This window comes from Phallusia mammillata, chromosome 7 (assembly GCF_965637545.1).
Source record: "Phallusia mammillata chromosome 7, kaPhaMamm4.hap1.1, whole genome shotgun sequence".
Classification (NCBI taxonomy): Eukaryota; Metazoa; Chordata; class Ascidiacea; order Phlebobranchia; family Ascidiidae; genus Phallusia; species Phallusia mammillata.
The window spans coordinates 9770445-9787621 of record NC_137258.1 but is presented as its reverse complement, the minus strand read 5'-3'; the positions used below and the strand labels follow the sequence as shown (position 1 = coordinate 9787621).

The following is a 17177-nucleotide window of genomic DNA, read 5'->3' as shown; positions in this document are numbered from 1 at the left end:
ATATCTATAATGTGTGTAAATTTGAAAAAGTTTGAACTATTCTTTCTTGACCAAAACGTGGGAACAAATCTGCGTTAGAAAGAAAAAAAGAAAAAAGAAAAAAAAATACGGACAAAAACAATATGTGTCCCCTTCAGGGAAGGGGACCCATAATAAAATGTACAACTAATGTATTAATAAGTGCAAACTTTACAAAGAGGGAAACAAATAGAGGTTGAGTGGGTAGAAACAATGACCAAAAATGGGTATAATCAACACGTGACCCCAGTTTACAATATAAGGAGCCACAATTATCTAAATCTTACTCTCGTTCTTTGCGTTTTAGCAGTATTTTTCGTTTTGTTGGACTTAGTGGCGTCAGTTCAATAGAATCATCTTCAGAGTCCTTAGTCGTCGTGCTTGCTTCGCCAGACGCTACAATACAATTAGTATTTAAACAGCACGGTCGCTTCCATAAATCATTAGCGATGAAGTTTTATTGTTGCTAGGCAACGCACACCTTGCTTCTGGTAAGACAACGGGATTGGGACACAAAGTGTAATTGAAAGCCTACGTTTGAGCGCAGTTGTACAAAAAAAGACACTGGTTCCGATAATAGTTTGCCGTATTTTTTAACATATGGTATATACATCTAATACATTTTACCAGCATTGTTAATTACATTGCAATGTACCCTAACCCCAATACCAATCCTTTTGCTACTATCATGTGTTATAAGAATGCCTGTTATGTCAATTCATTTAAAACACAGGATAAAACGCCTAGTGGTTTCTTTGACATAAAGTTCTCCATGAACGGCTTTGAAAACGCAGAACGCTGGAGTGGATGTTCAGGACTTCAAGCGCAGCGTTTTCACATTTGAGCCTAAATGTCATAGGCGCCCACTTGCTAAAATAGGCGGGGAGGCGGCTCGGTAAAGACGGAAATATTTTCAGCCCGGACGTCACCTAACGTCGCAAGTTACAGCCTTTACAGTGTTTCTGTACTGGTATACATTAGAAGCTGATGCCGACCCAACTATACAGTAAACATTTTTTCTTTCCCCGGAACAATTATTACAAAGCATGTTTTATTTTTACGCAACAAGGCGCACATGCGTCTAAAAAGCCATTATAATAATCGTTTCTAGGTCGTTTGGTTGGTTTCAACCATGTTTTCTATTTACACAGCAAATTGCATGTAACGCATTTAAGTTTAGTTTATTTTAAATCAGCAATTACCAAAGTAAAGCCCGCGAAGGTATTTGTTCTAAATATATATCTTGGAAAACAACGAGTTAACCGTTGAAAGTTAATTTGCTACGAAAGTGTACCCACAACAACATGTGGTCTTAAGTTTACCTAGTTCTGCACTTCACAGGACGCATAAAAATGATCCAAAAACAGTTTGTTACATCACAGACAAGACTTAAAGTACCCATGCGTTCGTTACTGTGCGTATACAGTTGCCTTTCTTTGTTAATTGTGATGACATAAGTGAGAAGTTAGTAATTTATGCCAGATAATTTTATTGTTCGACAGTAGCGCTATCTCTTAATAATATTGTAGCTCCTGCTGGTCCCACAAAAGCGCTTTGTAGACCACAATTGCGGAACGGGCGCTGCGTTTTCGCTTGTAAGCTATGTGGCCGTCAATGTCATTTTCATGCTATGCGGCTCACCCTGAAAAAAATTGGCTACCCCCTTTCTAAACGATGTCAATTTGTGTCGATGTTACTGACCGAGTTTTCGCAAACACTCCTTGCATGTTTTTATCCAATGGCTCATTGCATATAACCAGGGTTGCCATCGACATGGAACTCGAAATAAGGACACACGAACAATTCGACTTTCATGTCAAACGAAACAAACGTTTTTGAACAAATCTTTGCATGAGCCTTGACATATCACATGTCATATTTCTTTTTGCCAGGAACATTCTGTTCCAACTCCTTGTTCGTAGAAAACACTTAGTGCATCTCACGACAGCCCAGGTCTAGGTTTAGCGGGGATTTGACTTGTAATTGTTAAAAATAAGACAAAATAAGAACTTAAGTCAAAAACAAGGACAGTTGTTGGAAATAAGGACAAAAACTTTTTCTAAGACATTGCCCTTCAAAATAAGGACGGTATGGCAACCCTACATATAACACTTCAAGTATACGTTTGTGACGTAACAATATGCATTGTTTGATTTTTCAGAAAGGTTTGTCTGTTCAAACTACCGTAAGCAGTCGTTGACTGTGCAGTAGTACAGAGTTACTACAAAACTGTATGTGCATAAATTAACGCAAAACTTGTTTATGACGTAGTCAGCGACGCAAATACCCGGGGAGGCGGCGCCTCCCCGCCTCCCCATAAGTGGGCGCCAGTGCTAAATGTACAGGCTTTATTGCACTTATCAGATTTATAACTCGTGCACAACTCACGGCACACTGAAACACACTAGGCATGACAGCGGATGTGGCAGATAGCTTCCAAAATGACGCCCCAGTAAAATACTAACCTCCGCGGTCGGCAATGAATGTTTCCTCTATACTGCATATCTCCGCATGCATGTGTTGGACGGCAGACAGCAATGCACTGCTGTTATGTTTTACGTCTTGAATAACTTTTAAGGCAGCAAAAGTAGTCCAGGGCGTCTGAAACGAAATAACACCATGGCATAAATTAAATCGGTCAAATTGGTGTAAATAGCAATGCCAGTATAAAAAGGTCAAATTTAACTAAACGTTTTGGTAAAAAATAGACAGAATCGAACCTTGTTGATTGCATCAAACCGTGTAGAAAGTTGCGTTCCAAGGTTGCTAACCTCACTACACATTCGCTCCATCTTTGTTTTACAGTGGACTTTCCATGTTTGTAGTGCGCTTGACTTCTTTCCACTGTTAGGGCCTAAGACAGTGACTGACAATAAATTGACTTGAATTCAATGTCCTTATTTAAAACTACCTCTTGGAGATCGTTCAGCCTCAAAAACATCAACAGCATGCTTATGGTTGTGGCCATGGTTAAGCTTTGTGTGCTTTTTAGGAGTCTGGACTGTATCTTCTTCTGCAAATGTTTGTGTACAATGAATTATGTAACTGATAAAAACTATCACAATCTGAATAAAAACACATTTAAGCAATGCCTTGTTTAACTGTTTTTGTCACCAGAAGAAGTATTTGAAAGAAATTACAAATGTATTTCTGCTCCATGTAAAGCAGGAACCAATTTGGTTATATATAGAGTTTAGTAGCTAACTATACAACATAGCAGATTTGTTAGGAACATTTGTTTGGTTTCTACACTGCAATTTTATAAATCACTTATGTGCAAAAAACAATGCCTGCTAGTTAACAACCCTGTTGGCAATGTCAGTTACCATCATCACTACTGTCATCTTCAGAAATACTCCATCTATTTGCAATTTCATAATGTCCTGTATCTGGAAAGACTTGTGGAGGAGCATGAGAGGAATTAATTTGTATTCTCAACTTTGGAACCTTCTGTGGTGAACCTAAAAAGCAACATTCCTATTTCACCTTTAGGCATATATTACACTGTATGACTAGAGTTCATTGAAAAATTCTCTACAGTAATTTAGGTAACAGTAATCATTTTGACCAATATTGCAAAATAAATTGTAAATCAGATTTCAAATGTTCTTTAAATGCAACATCTACTTTGAATATTTTTAATAAGAGGTTTTTACCTACCTACATATATGCTCTGATCCAATTTATTGCATTAATTTGTATGAGTACTAAAGTGAGTAGCACCCACTTATTTGTATAAAACACCCACAAGTTAGATAAATGCGTCACTGAAGATTATAAAGATATACCTGATGGTTTTGATTGTGGTAGTGATGAATGAACCCCATTTGGTTTTGGTGTTGGCTTTGCTTTTGGTTTTCTAACCTTCTCCTTAACCAATGGAATGTGTTTCTAAAAAAAAAATTACATATAAAACTAGGAGTAGGCTTTGCGATTGATGTCCATTCTTTATCTCATTTAACAATTCAATATATACATCCTTTGGCTTACTGAAATGATGGATTATATTTGTAAAACGAATAGGTTCCCCACACATGTTTATACACTTTTAACACTGCTTAACAACCTTTTGACTAGGTTTTTGAAGGCACACATTTCCTGGTATTGTGTCACAAATACAGTGACTATTAACATGTCTGTCCATGCGTTAAACCAGAGTTGTAAATCAGAGATTTCTGTGGTTGTGTCTGACTGTCCAGTGTACATGTGTAAGGTGACCACTGGACCAATCAGGCTAAAATTTTAAATAACACAGACGAAAACCCTACAAAAACAGTTCAAAATTCCAGAACATTAGGGGTTGTATTTTTGATCCATAGGAGTGGTAAACCGAAAAATGAACTAGAAGGGTGGCTTTCTGATATACTTCCATTTTATATATTCTATACGATATTTACCAATTTACTATACACATCATTTGATCTACACATATGATTGTTTTTGTAAACAAAAACTAATGGGTCCCCACACATGTGTTTGTGCGGATTTACGGTAAACAAATGTTGCAGTGACTTTTAGATTTTTAAGGACAAATTTTTAGAAAGCATTAACCCAACAATAAAATTTTTTTGTTCGTATTCTTTTTGCACTATTATTGTCATATAATTACAAAAACATTAAAAAAGAATGAAACAAATACTTTAATTTAATCTCTTGCTTAGACCCAGATAAAAAAATTTCAGAAAGCTGTAAAAGTTGTGTTACAGACACTTTAAATTAAAAAGCAATTTGCTACAAGTGTACACATAACAAATTGTTTTTCATTTAACTTTGTTTCGCAAAACCATTGACCTGTAGTAACCTCTCAGGGTGCACACGCCAAATGACTGTTTGACCTATCGACACCATTTTCAATAGCACTCACTGTTCAACAACACCGTTTAACCTAATTTATACATCATTTGATTGTTGATTCCTAAATTTATTGCCAAAAAACGCTACATTATGACGAAAGAAAGTTCTGAACTGTGTTAGTAATACCTACTAGTTGACCTTAAGTAACCCGTGGTCATGCGGCGGCCGACCTGACAACGAGCATTTAAAAAAAATTATCTTGCAAAAATGTCAAGTTTATTTTTTCAACTTTATTTTGATTAACAAGTTTTGCTTGACATATACGAAACCGAAGCACGCTTATTAGGTTTAAATCACGTCACAGGTGTGAAACCTTTGCCAAAACTGAAAATGTGAGTGATAACTTAATAAAACGAAATAGCATTGCTGTGCAAAACAGCTGATTTCTGATCACCAAAACGATGTCTCGTAAAACGTCTGTCCGACGTCAAGCTGAGCCCTCCTGCTATCGTAAACCAGTGAGTTACTCTCTTGGGACCTGCCTACAGTGTCTTTTTTGACCAAACGAGCGTTAGACACATGCACATTTTGGGGGCCTGTGGGTGAACCGCTGGGTAATTCGGGGTCAAACTTCTGGAGGATCAAGTTTGGATTAATAACTAACATGTGTCCAAATTTGAATAAATTTAAAGCACTCCTTCTTCACCAAACGAGCGTTACAAACCAGCGTTAAAAATGTTACATTTCGGGGGCCTGTGGGTGAACCCCTGGGTCATTCAGGGTCAAACTTCAGGAGGATCAAATTTTGGTTAATAACTAACATCTGACAAAATTTAAACAAATTTGAAGCACTCTTTCTTGACCAAACGCATATAACAAACCATGTTTTAAAAATGTTGCATTTGGGGGGCCTGTGGGTGAAGCGCTGGGTAATTCGGGGTCAAACTTCAGGAGGATCAAATTTAGATTAATAACTAACATCTGTCCAAATTTGAATAAATTTGAAGCACTCTTTCTTGACCAAATGCGTATAACAAACCAGCGTTAGACAGAAAAAAGAAAAAAAGAAAAGAAAAATACGGACAAAAACAATATGAGTCCCCTTCCCGAATTAATAATTAGGAGTAATGAAGTAAAAAATGAGTGAATCTAACTCAAAGTGACAAAATCATTTGAAACAAATTATTGTGCACTGAGCAACAAAGTATGAGACTTCTGGATCATGTACTTAAGTTTTAAACTTTGAAAGGTGAAAACAAACCAGCATTAGACAAAAAAAAAATATGCACAAAAACATAATGTATCCCCTTCAGGGAAGGAGACCCATAATACATCTATTAAGCAAGAGGTTTACACACAAGGGTATATTTGATATACTTTGTGAAGTAGACATAAGTAAGTAAAAATGTTTACTTTAGTGAATTTAAGTGTTTAATAAACCTAATGGTAAATTTTATCTTGGAAAGTGTTAAACAAGAAAAAAAGTCAGAAAACCTCTGTATTGGGCAATTTTTGAAGTAGCATATTTTGCAGTTGGCCAAAAATGATAAACTTTTTTTGTGCAAATGCACTATATCCACTATAAAAAGAATGGTCAATAAACAATTTATGCAAAGACACACCTCAGGTTCCTGAAGTCTGCTTTTTTTAAACAGTTCTTGGAAAACTTTTTTGCATTCTAGCTGCTTTGCAGCAATTGGTGTTGGATCACATACAAAACACACAAAGCTTGTAGAAATTAAAAGACGATGAGCCGTTTCGGAAGTGCAGTTTTGTTCAATACATTGCCTAAAAGTAACAAACAATATGGCGTGTTATATAAAAAAGTACTTGGATCGCACATGTTTGAGTTAATTTTATTTTAGGGGTTAAAGTGTGGACACAAAAGCAGTAAAAACAATTAATGTGACAATATTATCAAACTATGGGAAACATATGAATCATTGGGCAGCAAGTATGTGTCATATCAGTTTGGTTGGCATATGATTGTAGACTTTACTTATATCAATTTCTTATCATAACAACATGTTGCATATAATATGGTACTCCTTTGACTACATGTTTCACTCGGTGTATTTTGTTGAAATATTACACCCACAAATAGCAACATATATTATGCACAAATAGAGCTTTATAGGTTTATGTGGTGTGCGTCAATCAAGGAACAATCTTTAGCAATCAATTTTGCAAAAATTTGGGCCAAAATAAAAGTTTGGTGCCAACCTTCTTATGATATACTACCTACTTGCAGAAAACATTAGTGCAGTTGTCACAGATAAGTAGGACATCACCACCATCAGCACACCATCTGCAATGCTCATCAATACCATTCTCATCTTTTGCAAACTCACCAGACTCATAAAATGCAAAACATTCCTAAACAAGAAAACTCTATTAAAACTTGTGTTTATATAGTTTGGTAAAATCCGAATAGTTGTTAGAGATAAATGCATTGTATATGCCATACTTCTGTAATAAATAGTTTGTTTATGTGTTAAATGCCGACGTACAACTATTTTTATAACTCTTTACCAGATCAGTACATATTTTATCATAGGAACCCAAAGGATAGATTTCACCTTTCATGTCTTATTGTTTTTAACGGGTAACAATTTACAAACTTAATTTACAATGTAAACCATGTGAGCCTCTGCAGTATATATATAAGTCTACAATTACCATTTTACAATGGCGTTTTGCAATAACAGTTTTATGAAATTATATAAATTACGAAATTCAGAAATTGGTGATAACTCAACCAATCTTTTAAAAGCAACAATCTATACACCAGGATCAATGCTTGGTTTTGCACTTATTAGCCAGCCGCTTTCCAACCTTTATCAACGAACTCCTCACTTATCAATTCAAAACATTTCATTCCTCCCCAATAGCCTTATTAGTTGATGCCAAACTTTACAAAGACCATTTTAATAGGTTTTTCCATCCCAGTTTATACTCCCAGACCTAAAGTGTCTACTTATAAACAACATGTACAAATTTAAGTCCTTCCACTAAGTTTTAAAATCTTGTCCATTGGGGAACCTATTAAATTTCTCTACAGTTTTGTATTAAGCCCTCAGTACAACCAGATAATGAGCACTAATCATGTGTGAAGCACACAGCAAAAACCTTCTAAAATCCAAACAAGTAAGTTTGACAATCTCACCTTACAAGTCAAAACCTTTAGTATGGGATGCTTTCTGTGGTTTGTTAAGTTGGGATAACTCTTTCTCATGCAAACTGTACATGCAACTTTTCTTACGTTTTGCCTCAGAGGATACCGACCAGATAAGCTGAAAAACAATAATCATGCACATGTTTCATACATACACTGTATGATGTCTTGAACTGGTTTCCATACCTTGATGTGTTCTGAGACTTTGTACCAAGACAGCCAAACTCGGGACCAACAAAGTCATCTTCTGGCAAACCTACTGGATGAATGGTAACCACTCCGTTTTTTGACATGACAAACTTTACATATCATATAAGATGAGACATCCTATTTTTTTTTTAAATGTTTTATTTTTATAGTGGATATAGCTGTTTTTAATTTTAAAAATTGTACTAGTTGGATTTAATCTGAAAAAAAAAAAAAACTCGAGTATTAAGCAGTGTTTTTTTTAACTTTATTCCTCTATGCCACCCTTTTCCCATTAATCCTGAACTTCATGCCCTATTGCCCTCTTAAGTTCTGCACAAGCACTTAAACTGTTATAGGAGATTTAACTTAATATGTATTTCACCATGTAAAGTCTGGTTTTAGTATTAGGTGCAAATGCAGATTTCCTGAATTTTTGTCCAATTATTTGTTGACAAAATGAGTAAAACAATAAGACAGTCTTACACTAAAATTTGACAGTTTTGCCCAACTGGTAAACACCAAACAGTAAAGGAAATGAAATTTAAATTGAAAAAAAAAACAGCTTACCAAAGATTGGTGGCCCCTGATCCACAGTCATGCCCACTAAATAATGTGTAAAAGAGATGTCAAAGCTTTAAATAGCAGAGCTTTTTCTTGCAAATAACAAGGATATGCAACTTGCAACAAATCTTACGATTTTCTTAATTGATATTTAAAGATAGCCTTGTAATGGTTTTGGAATTAAACAAATTGCACACAACAACAGCAATGTTTACAATAAAAAAGGGTTTCACTTTCATTTCCAATCGTCCGTACATTATAGGCTCATGTGATGACGTCACGCAAAATTTCTCGTCACATATGTCGCCATAAACTATGTTTTTGGCCCAGAAGATGCCCGATGAAATTGCAACAAAAAGCATGTCACGCCTATTTCTCCAAAATTGAGGTTTATCGAAATCGGTCTGAGCAATAATAAACGAGACAGTCTAACACTTTTATTCTTTTCCATCGCCACTTTGAAAAAAAAACTTGGTTTGAGGGAAAAACTACCACAAAACGTTTTGTTTATTGTCGACACTCCACATTTTTGTTGTAAAATTAGATCAAACAGTTTGCATTATGAGTTATGACAAGTTGGATGGCAACTCTCACAGTACTCACACAAACACGGCCTCGTTCGCTGTTGGCGGGAGATACGCCGAGCTCAGCTGACAAAAAAACGTACAACTTTCTGACTCATTGTTGAAATCTTTGTCATTTATTTGGGCTGTTTTATTCAGATCAACGATTTATCAACAAACTTGATGACGTTTGTTTTGTTCAAATAAATAACTAATATTTAGCTTCATGGATACAAAAACTTACTTGAATCAAAAATGCAAAGGTGTCCAAATTAAAACGCAAAAAATATAAGCTCTGCCGCTAAGGATAATTTAACAACAAAAATTCCCAGGAGGAAAATTTTAATTCAGATTTTACTTTTACAATTCGTGTGAGATTTGCCGTTGATTCACGGTGGTGTTATCGTAACACAACTCTTTATTTGGAAGAAAAACAACAAAATGCCGGTATGTATGTGATAGTTAACTGTACCATGTTGATTTTTAGTAACAAGTATGCTACATTAGATGAAAACAAACAACAATATTGTATTAGGATGTATAAAATGGATCCTTTTACTAGAATAAAATTGTCAAACTCTTTTTTTGCAGGCATCAGACAGTGCTGACAATGTGAAAGTTGTGGTAAGATGTCGACCACTCAATGAAAAAGAGATTGCCAATGGTCACAAACAAGCAGTTGAAGGTAGTTTACTTAGTAAAACCAATCCTATTTTGTACTTCAATGTAAAGAATGCTTGCAAAATAGTTTTAATAATTGTTTCATATTTTATTGTATGAAGTCAATGAGATGAGAGGACAAGTGAGTGTTCAAAAATCTAATTCACATGAACCACCAAAAACTTTTACATTCGATACCGTATTTGCACCAGCCAGCAAGCAAGTGGATGTATACAACTTGACTGCACGACCAATTGTAGATTCTGTTTTAGAAGGATACAATGGTAAGACAAAATAGTATAGCATATTTGAATGCTTCTGCACCTGTCAACTGGTTGGCTCACATCGGATACATAGATTGATACATTGATTTTGGTTAAGGTACAATCTTTGCCTATGGACAGACTGGTACTGGAAAAACTTTTACAATGGAAGGGATTCGAACTCATCCTGAACTTCGAGGAATAATTCCAAACTCTTTTGCTCATATATTCGGACACATCGCAAAAGCAGAAGGGGACACTCGCTTTTTGGTTTGTACTTTCTTTAGTGCAAAGTATTATACATAGCTTTCACCTTTGAAATAGTTATGCTTGGTGACCTGCTGATTCGGTATGGCACCTGGCGTACTGTGATTGAAAAAGTTTTGTTACTTTCCATATTTTTTTAGGTTCGAGTCTCTTATCTGGAGATCTACAATGAAGAGGTTCGAGATCTATTAGGAAAAGACCAAACTATGAGACTTCCTGTGAAGGAAAGACCTGATATCGGTGTTTATGTAAAAGACCTCTCTATGTATGTTGTCAACAATGCAGATGACATGGACAAGATTATGACACTTGGAAACAAAAACAGTTGAGTGCACATATTGTTACAGTGTCAAATTTGCCAAACACTTGTAATTTCATGAGATATAGCCAATCATGCAAAGCCGAAATCAGTGTATTGTAAAATTAGGATACTTGGTGATAATTGGAAAGGGTACTACTGTTAATTTAACAAAGAAAGCTTGTTTATATTTTTGGGTTTACATAATTTGTATGTAGTGGCCTTAAATACTTGTATCTTACAGGGTCTGTTGGATCTACTGATATGAATGAACAATCTTCGAGATCTCATGCAATATTCACTGTCACAATAGAATGTAGTGAAAAGGGTTTAGATGGCCAACAACATGTCAGAGTGGGAAAACTGCATCTTGTAGATTTGGCTGTAAGTATAGTTGTAGCCTTACTTTAACCTAAATATATTTTTGTTCAAAAGTGGTAAAAATGTATTTCTGTGACTTTCTTGCACAAAAACCAAATAGATGTGAATTGTTATAGACATAAACCTTGTAAGTGCAGAAACTATTTCTGACTTCTTAAAGAGAAGACTATTACTTTGCTTTGTAACTTTTGTTAAACAGTTTTTTTTTTGCTAAAATGAACCAAGATTTAGCATTTATAAACAACTGTGTAACACACAAATTTAAACAGTTGTTGATAAGCCTACAATTTACATTTGCTTAAATAGGGCTCTGAAAGACAAGTAAAGACTGGCGCAACCGGACAAAGGTTGAAAGAAGCCACCAAGATTAACTTATCCTTGTCTACCTTGGGCAATGTAATATCAGCATTGGTTGATGGTCGGAGCACCCATGTGCCATACAGGAATTCCAAACTGACAAGAATGCTGCAGGATTCATTGGGAGGAAACTCCAAAACACTTATGGTATGCAAATTATTATCAGTTTCACAAATTATTTTTTACTTTTAATGGTTATGTTTGGTAAAATAATTATGGGTCCCCTTCCCTGAAGGGGACACATATTGTTTTTGTCCGTATTTATGGGTCCCCTTCTATGAAGGGGACACATATTGTTTTTGTCCGTATTCTTTTTTCTGTCTAACGCTGGTTTGTTAAACGCGTTTGGTCAAGAAAGAGTGCTCCAAATTTAATAAAATTTACACAAATGTTAGTTATTAATCCAAATTTGATCCTCCTGAAGTTTGACCCCAAATTACCCAGCGGTTCACCCGCAGGCCCCCAAAACATATTTTTTTAAAAACGGCTGTACTGACTAAAGTACAGCATCTCTGAGTGATATGCTGTGTTGTTTGATGCAATATAAGATATTTCAAACAATTTTGTATCTTTTTTTTCGATTCACCCATTTTCACCCCTTAAACCCCCAAATATTCATTTCTGTCTAACGCTGGTTTGTTAAATGCGTTTGGTCAAGAAAGAGTGCTTCAAATTTATTCAAATTCGCACAGATGTTAGTTATTGTTCCAAATTTGATCCTCCTGAAGTTTGACCCCAAACGACCTAGTGGTTCACTCACAGCCCCCCCCCCTCCCCCCCCCCCAAAAAAAAAAAATTAAAAACGGCTGTACTAACTAAAGTACATAATCTGCGAGTTTCATGGTTTGTTGGTTGGTGCAATGTAAGGTATTCTAAAGAATTTTGTAACTTTTTATTGGATTCACCCATTTTACCCCTTAAACCCCCAAATAATAAGTTTTAGGCCAAAAATACAAGCCCTAATGTGCTGAAATGTTAAACAATTGTTTGCAGTAGGTTATTCGTTCAGTACTTAAAATTTTGTTTTAATCGGCCAAATAGTTACTTTTACAGCCCATAATATGTACACTGTCAGTCAGATAGAAGTCTCAACTCTCAAGGGAGTAATTCACTTCTTTACGATTAAGGCGGGTGAATGCAGTGGGATTGCTCAGCTTCACGTCCGGACAGACATTTTACGAGACAGTTGTTTCGGTGATTAGAAATCAGCTGTTTTTGCGCCGCTATGCTATGTCGTTTTATTAAGTATCAAGCACATTTTCAGTTGTGGAAAATTGTGTTAAAAACTGACCTTGAACGAAAATATCAAGGTCAAAGCATGAAATTAAATTAAAAGTATTTTTCCCGTTCTTATGTACTGTTTTTTTGTAATTATATGACATCAAAAGAATACGGACGAAACTTTTAAAGCTGGGTTATTACTAAAGTTGGTTAAGTTTTTTCTTAAGAATCTAAAAATAACCAGGACGTTAAATCCGCACAAACGCGCATGTGGGGACCCATCAGTTTTTGCTTGCAAAAACAATCATATCTGTTGATCAAATGATGTGTATAGTAAATTGGTAAATATCGTATAGAATATATAAAATGTAATTATATCAGAAAGCCACTCTTCTAGTTTATTCTTATTTTTGATTTTAGTGTGCAAACATTGGTCCAGCTAACTACAACTATGATGAAACCATATCAACATTACGTTACGCCAATCGTGCGAAAAACATCAAAAACAAAGCAGTAATTAATGAAGATCCAAAGGTTTGTATGAAAGTCGATGAAAGGGCTGCTTGTACTATTTTACCATACTATTTTCTAGTTTACTTGGTTTATCACCTAAAGATACTATCACACTATCACGTTTCTTTATTACAGTACAAATACAATTGTAAGTGCTGGGATTTAAATAGTTTTGTGTTTTTGTAGGATGCTATGCTGAGGCAGTACCAGCAGGAGATTGAAGAATTACGAAAGAAATTGGCAGAACAAGATGATGATAGCGACGAAAGTGAAGAGGAAGTAATGGGAGAAGATGGAGTGATGATCAGGAGAAAAAGTATAACTTTTTTACTGTTTTCATTCTTCTTTTTTTTAAACTTTGGTTAGGCACAAAACTCCATGACTGTTGGTTATAAAAGATTTGTTAAAACAGCACCTTCAAATAAATAAAAAGGTCGAACAGTCATGTTTCGTAAGATAACCATGATTATTTCTATGACTTTTAACAATAAAGGTGATAAAGGTTTACCTTACAGAGGTATGTAGCAGAACCATGAACTTTTTTATTAACGCTGTAGAAAAGAAGGGAAAAGGCCGACATGGTTCATCATCAAAGATGGCCGAACTGCAGAGGAAAATTGATGAGGAGCGCAAACAGCTTGAAGAAGGTAGGGATATGGTGGAGGAGGAGAAGAACAGAGTAAAAGAAGAACTTCAGAAGAAGGAAGTTGAATTAAAGCGAGCCCAGTAAGTTAAACAAACATTAATTTCAAACTACTTTCGAATTTATTTTTGTCTTTAAAGGTCTGTTTCACTTGTTGTATTGTTACTTGAAAAAAAATGTTTTCTACATTTTTTAAGTTGTTATTGTTTTGTACCTAAATTTAAACCAAACCTAAGAAAACAAAACCATTCAAAGGAAGAGTAAAACATGTGATAAAACGATCTTGACATGAGCCCATTTAAGCTCCCTGTATATTAAATATATGTTTCAACAATATTAACTTACAGAAAGGAACAGGACCAACTACAGGAAAGATTGAAAGCTGTTGAGCGCAAAGTGATTGTTGGAGGAGTGGATCTGCTGCAGAAAGCTGAAGAGCAGGAAAAGCTTCTGGAGGAATCCAACATTGAATTGCAAGAAAGAAAAAGACAAGAGACAGAATTGAGGAAACAAATTGAGGACAAGGAGGTAATCTGATTTAAAAGAATTATGCCTCAAATTATATCTTTCATAAACAAATATACATATGGTGGACACAGGCATTTTTTCTGTAACAATGCTGATGATTTATGGTGGTGTGATGTGTATTACATTATTCTTTTGTATCAGGCTGAACGTTTGGATATTGAAGAGAAGTTCAGTGATCTGAGGGAGGAAGCCCAGGTTAAAACACGTAAACTGAAAAAGGTTTGTTCATCAATTTTTGGCCGCAGTGAACGTTAAACTTTTTTTCAGGATTTAAAAATGTGTCAATGCCATTGATGCTAAGGCAATTGGAATTACAAAGTGAAAAAAGAATGCTTATTAGGTTATATCAAAGTAAATATTATTATTTGTAATTGTTAAATACTCTTTTGGTTGGTAGTTATTGCTCCAGCAAGGTACCCCTGTTTTTTTGTGAAAAAAGCTTGGCTGTGTTTAATACAATTTTTCTTAATTTGAAAAAGCATGTTTTACTCATTTACAACAATTCGTTAGGTTTGGACAATTTACATGGAGCACAAGTCTGAGATGAAGGACATGCAGGAAGAGCACCAACGGGAGATGGAAGCTCTTCTTGAGGGAGTGCGACAAATGTCATCCGAGGTTCGGAGGCTCTCACTCGTCATCGATCATTTTATCCCAAATGATTTTCTACAAATGATCCAGGAGCATACACTCTGGAATGATGAAATTGGAGAATGGCAATTGGTATGTTTTCAGATGTTATAAAATCACACAACTAAAGATTTAAGTGTTACAATAATACCAGTACAGAAGTAGCTAATATGGATTGAAATCATGAAAAGTTTTGTGATTCGAAAAATTCCTTGTCATTTTTCCAGAGTAGCTGGTTCTAAACGCAATTGTTACTTTCTGCAGAAATGTGTGGCGTACACTGGAAACAACATGCGTAAACAGACACCACTTCCCGACAAGAACCTGACTGACAAGGTAACAGTTTGTGTGTAGCAACATTTTTCTGTGGATAACTTACATTGTTTGTTCTTCTTGCAGAAGGAAGTCGATTTATCGGGCAAATATCTCTCTTACTCTGGTGCAGTTCATCACGATAATAACCAACGACCCAAAACAAGCAAAAGCTCCTCTGCAAAATTCAAGTTTGGAAAAAAGTAAATATGAATGCCCTTACTAAGCAATAAGATTTCTATTTTTTTATTTGATATGAGTTTATTTCTATTGGTGAAAAAAAACAGCAACACAATTGCACTATAACATAGATATTTTTTTGAAGTTTGTCTGACATTTTGTCATGAAGCATTTAATGGATTGAGATAAAACTTTCGGAGCTTGCGGATAAGTCATGAAGCTTAAGCCACCTTGTTTTATCTTGGTGACTCTTGATCCGTAAAACGAGTAAATTCCTTGTAAAAATGTTTGGATTATAAGTTTTGGCAAACATAGAACCAAATGAAATCGTGTTCAATGAAAACTCACCTTCAAATGGGTTTGTTCCAAACAGCCCTTTCTTAAGCAAAAAAAATGATGCGCAATTCAAGTTTCATGTCATTTTTCCTCACAAACCATTGTGTAAATCTCTGTTTGTGTGTGTTTAGGAAGAAACCAATGAGCGCTCAAGATCAGATAGACGCGGTTCTTCTATCCTAATCACGTGACTACGTTGGTTTTATACGGCGACGAAGCCACAACTTTCACCTATTTGTTTCCCAACCCTTAGTCAACATGTATTTTTTATATAACTGTGGCGCATGCATTTGACTTTCACATATTTATTCTCGCTTGTGAAATTTATGTGACAAAGTTCTTTTTAGCTGTGAGTTTGAGGGCATTCGTCAAAGTTTTAAGGATCATCCTTTTGACAATTGCTGAGTCATCTGTTATGTCTATAACTGTACCGCACTCAATGTGTTTGTTATGGTGCTGACAAGTTCTATTTGCATGTGATGAATATGTTTTGCTCTCAACGTTTTTGTATGTTCATATTGCGAATATTTTCCATAAAGTCAACAGTATTAAAATGTAACGGTGCTAGAACTGAATGCAGCCCAAACTAATGTTTGAAATATTTGTAACAGGGTAAAACTCACATGAAAAGAATTTTTTTTTTAATCAACCTTCACAGTCCTTTAATCTCAATAAAGTCCTGTACTGTAGCAGTCAATGCACTAAAAGAGATAAATTTTCTAGTGTACAATACTTAAAACAAAGCACAAAGAATTATATTGTTAATGTGTGTTGTGATGTCACAATGGTAACAATCACAAATTTTCCTGATATAAGGGTTTGATTTAACAGTTTGCACTTGCATATAGGATTGTAAAAACGGTTTGGGAACTTAAAAATATTGTATTGTTGTTAATGCTACTACAAATGTTTGCCTCCACGGACCCCCTGAAACCGTCTCACGGACCCCTTGGGGGTCCGCGAACCCCAGGTTGGGAACCACTGATCTATCAGATATTTATTTCTTGTAGTGTATTTTGTTCAATGTAGTTGCGTATTTGCACAACATGTGCTTGTTGCAAATCACTGTGTCACACAAATTTACGTGCGTTTTTGTGTTCTGTGTTTGTGCGTAAATTCCGCTTAAATTTAAAGTAAAAGTTTGTGTCAAATTCTCCTATCTAGGCAACCGTTTCTTAATATTTTTTTGTTTCACAATGAACGAATCTTAAATATTATTAAAACCGAATTTGGCACCGAATGCAGTTGAGTCTTTCACGCTTTACAGTGACGTTAAGTTCGTCGTTCT

General features: G+C 35.3%; 2 protein-coding genes across 4 annotated transcripts in view; one reads left to right on the top strand and one right to left on the bottom strand.

The window, feature by feature from the left end:
- Nucleotides 1-8411, bottom strand: part of LOC145238722 (uncharacterized) — a 40019-nt gene extending 31608 nt beyond the window's left edge. For 2 of the 3 annotated variants that reach the window (XM_080101964.1, XM_080101965.1), the window contains exons 1-10: nt 8174-8411; nt 7979-8105; nt 7058-7188; nt 6435-6600; nt 3807-3909; nt 3345-3479; nt 2930-3031; nt 2739-2884; nt 2484-2619; nt 306-414 (exon numbers count right to left, since the gene is read on the bottom strand). In XM_080101964.1, the coding sequence (XP_079958090.1) occupies nt 306-414; nt 2484-2619; nt 2739-2884; nt 2930-3031; nt 3345-3479; nt 3807-3909; nt 6435-6600; nt 7058-7188; nt 7979-8105; nt 8174-8280 (1262 nt within the window). In that variant the 5' untranslated portion in view covers nt 8281-8411. The remainder of the gene's footprint in view (nt 1-305; nt 415-2483; nt 2620-2738; nt 2885-2929; nt 3032-3344; nt 3480-3806; nt 3910-6434; nt 6601-7057; nt 7189-7978; nt 8106-8173) is intronic. The other variant, XM_080101966.1, reaches the window with a different exon arrangement.
- A 1227-nt stretch (nt 8412-9638) lies between these two features.
- On the top strand, nt 9639-17129 carry LOC145238724 (kinesin-like protein KIF3A). Its single transcript, XM_080101968.1, has 16 exons — nt 9639-9747; nt 9892-9985; nt 10083-10244; nt 10342-10493; nt 10631-10814; nt 11033-11172; nt 11476-11673; nt 13168-13281; nt 13447-13576; nt 13818-13986; nt 14251-14431; nt 14573-14650; nt 14942-15154; nt 15326-15397; nt 15461-15576; nt 16021-17129. Exons 1-16 carry the CDS (start codon nt 9742-9744, stop codon nt 16070-16072), a joined length of 2061 nt encoding a protein of 686 aa, XP_079958094.1. The 5' UTR covers nt 9639-9741; the 3' UTR covers nt 16073-17129.
- The last annotated feature ends 48 nt before the right edge of the window (nt 17130-17177 follow it).